Source organism: Theobroma umbraticum, unplaced genomic scaffold (assembly GCF_002168275.2).
Source record: "Theobroma umbraticum cultivar Fairchild unplaced genomic scaffold, ASM216827v3 scaffold_147.0, whole genome shotgun sequence".
Lineage (NCBI taxonomy): Eukaryota > Viridiplantae > Streptophyta > Magnoliopsida > Malvales > Malvaceae > Theobroma > Theobroma umbraticum.
In genome coordinates, this window is record NW_018397259.1 from 5,543,178 (window position 1) to 5,549,224 (window position 6,047).

General features: G+C 29.4%; 1 protein-coding gene across 1 annotated transcript; it reads right to left on the reverse strand.

The window, feature by feature from the left end:
* Positions 1-34: 34 nt before the first annotated feature.
* LOC110415519 (uncharacterized) lies at positions 35-1,575 on the reverse strand. Its single transcript, XM_021427193.2, has one exon. The coding sequence runs from the start codon at positions 1,453-1,455 to the stop codon at positions 883-885; it is 573 nt and encodes a 190-aa protein (XP_021282868.1). The 5' UTR covers positions 1,456-1,575; the 3' UTR covers positions 35-882.
* Positions 1,576-6,047: the final 4,472 nt, after the last annotated feature.

Genomic DNA, 6,047 nt, shown 5'->3' on the forward strand with positions numbered 1-6,047 from the left:
ACATATAGCACATAACTCCAAACATTGAGATCTCTAATAAGTTTCTATCTGATCTTATCCCCTATTTGCAGGGAAACCATCCAAAAGTGACCTTCTCAAGTATTTGCCAGCCACCTGTGGATGACTCCCACCCTTTGTTTCCAACAAATTGCCATGTGTCGCAACACATTAGCAAAATTTTCCGTCTTATGCATATGAATTCCAATAAATTTCCAAAGCACAATGTGATATAATATACTCTTGTACATATATCCTCCTCAATCTTGGAAGAATTAGACAAAACAAAAACTGACTCCATGAATCAAACCGACATTAAGCTCAATCATCCATTTAATTCCCACAGTTGCTGGAAATCTCATTTACAATCAGATCTCACGATGTCAAAATTGCTTTCAGTTGTCTAACATAACCAAGTCCCTAAATCTTTGTAAACAGTCCTACAATCCTAGCACTACTTAGAAACTTATGCCAGTCACAAATATTACAATCCTAATTTCTCTAGCAGATACAACAATATATCATCATTACATTACAAACCTGCCCAAATTCTCACAATTCAACTGCAGGAATACAAGTTTCAACTTTCAACTAGAAAATAGCATAAATTTATACATAAATTAATTTAGAATGCTACACATACGAGCCAAAATTCTATAAAATAATTAAAAAATCCATTATTCAAAATCCCAGTCTTTTCACATTCTCTGGACCAAAAAAGAGAAGAAAAAAAGGAAAAAAAGAAACTGAAGATTTAAGAAAAACCCGTTATTAGGCTTCCAACATATCCCATCTTTTCCCATTTTCACGCCAGTCACACGCAAAACACCTAAATAATTAACAAAAACCCATAATTCTATTTCCAATAAAAATCCTATCTTTTGCTCATTTTCTAAACAAGCAAGAAAACAAAAAGAATTTCCAGACAAACCTCTCACAGGCATCTTCAAGGGACGAAAAGGGCCGCTTAAAATCCGGGTGGCAAACACGCCAGGCATCCTGATAAGCCATTTGGAGCTCCGCTTGATTCAATGGTCGGATCTGCTTCTGCTGTTGCTGTTGTTGCTGCTGCTGCTGCTGTTGTTGCTGCTGTGGCTGTTGCTGTTGTTGTGGTTGCTGCTGCTGCTGCTGTTGTTGTAAATTAGGAGTGGAATTAGGGTTAGGGTTAGGGCTAGAATTAGGGTTTTGTTGGATGTTAATTGGACGGTGATGAAGAACACCAGGAGTAGTACGTAAATGGGCATCTATGTTTGATGGGAAACGAGATATTGCTTGTTGCTGTTGCTGCTGCTGCTGCTGTTGTTGGGCTTGTTTTTGAAGTTGCTGTAAGAGAAGAAATTGTTGCTGTTGCTGTTGTTGATGTTGATGATGCTGTTGATGTTGCTGCTGATGTTGCTGCTGCTGTTGCTGTAAGAGAAATTGCTGCTGCTGATGAGCCATTGCCTTTGCGTCCTCCATTTCTCACTCTGGTTTTGCTTTGCTTTTCTAATGAAATTATCTTTGTTTGCTTCTTTTTCTTTTTCCTTTTAGCCGCTTGCAGTGTTTCCCGGTGGAAAACAAAGAGTTGGGTCTTGGCCTGGATGCAAGTGTTAGCCCATTTGACCCAAAAGGATTATGTTCAGCATTTTCCAATCGTTTCAATAGGAATGACGATGGCTAATAATTTAAACATTTATTTGTCTAACTATGATTAATAATTTCAATTTTTAAATTCGACGTCATGAATCAATTAAGGTCAACTCAATTGAAATTAATTTATAATCAATTATATAAAATAAAAGATATAATTATGATTTTATTTGTTTTGTAAATGAGGATTTGGATTTATTTTTTAATTGATTTTGTTTTTTAAATTTCATTTTTTCAATTATGTTACTTTTTTAAAATTATATCCTTGTATTAATTTTGATTAATTCCTATAAAAGATTTTCATTAAAGAAGGGTATTTAGGGGTGGTTACTATTGAATTTGGCCATTCTATATCCTCTTTCAAAACCAAAAAAAGCGTCTTATTTCCATAATGTCTAAATTAAAAATAATAATAATCGCGATATTTAGGTGGAGTGTTTTAGGCGTTATTTGTGAAGTTCCTCCTAAATCACAATTAAATAAAAATTAAAATTGACATCTTTGAAAGACAAATATTAAAAAGAAATAGTAAGGAGATTTTTAATTTTATTTCTTCTTCTAGTGTGCATATCGTCAACTATAATGCCTTTATTTATAAATTTACATAGATGGATGGGGAATTCATTTACATAAATAGAGAGGATAAAATTAGTTAATAGGGATGTATATATACTGAATGGATCTAGAAGATAGGAATGTACTTACATATATATGTACATTGTATATGAGGAGGTTCATTGGATGTGAAGAGATACATTGGATATGATAAAATACAATGGATATTCATATATATTCATAACATTTCCAATTGAATGTCTATTGTATTAAAAATATGCCTTGTTAAAATTTTATTAGGAAAAAACCTCATGGAAAAAAATTCTAATGAAGGAAAAAGAGTACATAATTCTTTTTAAGGATACACTTTGAAATACTACCTCATTTAACCTTATTAAGAAAAACCTAGTGGGAAAAAAAACTTGGTGAAGAAAAAAAGAGTATAGTGTGTATCTCACTCTCCTAATGACTATATTATTTGAGATCTTTAAAGTGACACATCTTAATTTTTTGTACCAACTTTTTAAATATTGTAGTAGGAAAGGCTTTAGAGAACAAATTTGCTAGATTGTCATTTGAACGAATTTTTGATGTATCATTCCTTCAATTGAGCTCTGCAAGCAGTATTATCCTTAAATAGCATTTTTGGATTTTCCCTTTTGATTGATAAGACACACGATCCTCAAATATATTAAATGACAGATCTTAACTAGACAAAGTTACGACTTGTCTTATGAATTGCTAAAATTTCTACATGACTAAAAGAAATAGCAATTATAATTTGTTTTATAAAACGTCGTGAAATAGCCTTACCTCTATATGAAAATAAGTAACTTGTTTGAGATTGAGTTTTGTATAGATAAGATAAATATCCTGCATCTGCATAACTAATTGAATCTGATTTGGATACATTTGAGTAATATATGGCCATATATATAATTCCTCAGAGATGTCGAAGTTTATATTTAATTCCATTCCAATGCCTTCGAGTTGGAGCAGAATTATATCTTGTTAATAAATTTATAGCAAAATATATATTAGGTGGTGTATTACTAGCAAGATACATTAATACTCCAATTATAGTACGATATGATACTTCAGTATCAAGAAATACTTCATCATTTTCTCAAGGTCGGAAGATGTCTCATTTTACATCTAGTTATCATACAACTATTGGTGAACTCAATGGATGTGCTTTGTCCATATAAAATCATTTTAACACTTTTGTTATATAATTTGAATAATAGACAAAAATTTCATTTGTCAAGTTCTCAATCTTAGGACCAAAACAAAATTTTATCTTTTCAAGGTCTTTTATCTCAAATTATTTCTTTAAGTAATTTATGACTTTTGATAATGCTTTAGGAGTTTCAATAATGTTCAAGTCATTGACATAAATAGTAATTATGATAAATTCATATTCGAATCTTTTTATAAAAACACATGGATAAATAGGATCATTTTTATAACCTTCTTTCAATATATATTCACTAAGCGATTATACCACATGTTTTTATATTGCTTTAATCTATATACATATTTATTTAATTTGATCGAATAAATTTCTCAAGAATTATGTACGTGCTTCAAGCAATTTAAATCTTTCAAGGATTTTCATATAGATATCGATATTAAATGAACTATATAAATAGGTTGTAACTACATTCATTAGACTCATTTCAATCTTCTTATTTATTGATAGACTAGTTAATATTTTAATTGCATCCACCACAAGAGAATATATCTCTTCATACTCAATACTAGGTATTTGGATAAAATCTTATTCGACAAGTTGTGGTTTATATCTCATAATCTCAGTTTGTTCATTTCATATTCATACAAATGCCCACTTATATCCCATTGGTTTTACACTATTTGGTTTACGGACTACAAGTCTAAAAACTTTATGTTTTGTAAGTGAATTCAATTTCACCTTAATTGCATTTTTTTACATTAGCCAATCATTTCTATTTCTACATTCTTTGATATATCTAAGTTTAAGATCTTCATTTTTTTTTCATAATATTGAGTGCTACATTATATGTAAACATATCATTGACGTTTATTTCATTTCAGTTTTATTTTTTATCATCATGACATAATTGATTGAGATATCTTCATTTTCAGTGATTTTAGGTAACTGAATTTCTTCTGAAATTTTTATTAATCATGTTAGGGATCTCTTCTAAAGTTTCTGCTTCCTCTTTCTAACCTTCTTGAATATTTACTCCTTTTCTTTTTGAAGGATTTTATCTTTGGAACTGAATCGTCTCCACATTCCTGGTATGCTTTGTCCTATAGGGATATCAATGTTAATAAGAGCATTTACAGCTGGTATATAAGATTTAATTATTCTTTTTAGGTTAGTAAATACGTTTGACAACTGATTTGTTATATTTTATAAATGAATTATTTTTTAAATTTCAAACTCATATTGATTTGTACGATGATCAAAACTAGATAATGGTAATTGATTCTAAGAAATTTCATTTTCTAGCTACTTATTTTCTCCCCCTAATGTTGGGAAAATTGTTTTATTAAAATGAGAGTTGGCAACATTGTTATGAATAAATCTCCTATTTAATTATAGATGGAGATTTATACCCAACATATATTTCTAGCCTCTAGAAAGGACCTATCTTTATGCCTTGTGGTAGACCACACACTCAAAATTTCTTAAATAGGAAATATTTGGTTTTTGACCATAAATCAATCGTATAAGGGAAAATTTATAATAATTCATTTGGCTTGATGTGTATAAGTATTATTGCATCCAAAATGGCATACCTCCGAGCAGCAATTGAGAGTTTAGACTTCAAAAGCATCGATGTTACAATTAATTGGAAGTGTTTAATAAACAATTTCACTGTATCCTTTTGTGCATGAATATAAGCAACAAATTATTCAATAGTTATTTCAATTAATATACAATATCAAAGGCTTGAGATGTAAATTTACCAGCATCTTTAAGACGAATAGTTTTGATTGCAAAATTAGGAAAACGTGCTTGCAAATGAATGATTTGAGTGAGTAATTTTGTAAATGCCAAATTGCAAGTTGATAATAAGCACATATATGACTATTTAGTCGATGCATTTATTAAAATCATAAAATTTCTAAATAGTCCATATGGTGAATGTATATATCACCTTGAATACGTTTTAAAAATGTAGGGGATTTAGTTCCAACTTCAATTGGTGATGATCTTATAATTAATTTGCCTTTAGAGAAAGCAACACATGAAAATTTATCAAATTGAAATTTTTTTGGCTTTTCAATAGATAACCACATTAATTTTTAATATTTTTTTTGCATAATTATTGATCCAGGATGGTCCAACTGGTTGTGCCAAATATTAAAATCATTTATAAACTTTTGGTTTATGATAGCATGAGTTTCAATCATTCTGATATTTGTGTAGTACAATATAGAGGATAGGACATGTAGTAAAATATTGACTCTTTCAGAACTTTCAATTAATCTTGTACTACCATATATTGTATTGACATTTGCTTCTCCTATTATCAAGTGGAAAAATATTTCTTGCCTTTACATATAACGTGCATTGAAGCATTATTTGCTGGACATAAATTCGCATCATTGATCTTAGATCCAATAAGATAGATATTTATATTTTTCTTCAATAAAATGCAATAAGAAACTTACAAGTTAATATAAAAGAACATTAAATATAAAATTAAAATACATAAGAAGAACATATCATTTAAATATAATGAGAACATATAAAAGCATCTTTATAATATAGTATACTAAAATATATCAAATGTTACTAAGAAATTTCATTCTTGAATATTTTCATTACTAATTAAATGATCAGTTCTTTTTTCAGTGTGGATAAGAAAATC

Coding starts and splice junctions, on each gene's coding strand:
- LOC110415519 (XM_021427193.2), bottom strand. CDS start 1,455: ATGGAGGACGCAAAGGCAATGGCTCATCAGCAGCAGCAATTTCTCTTA.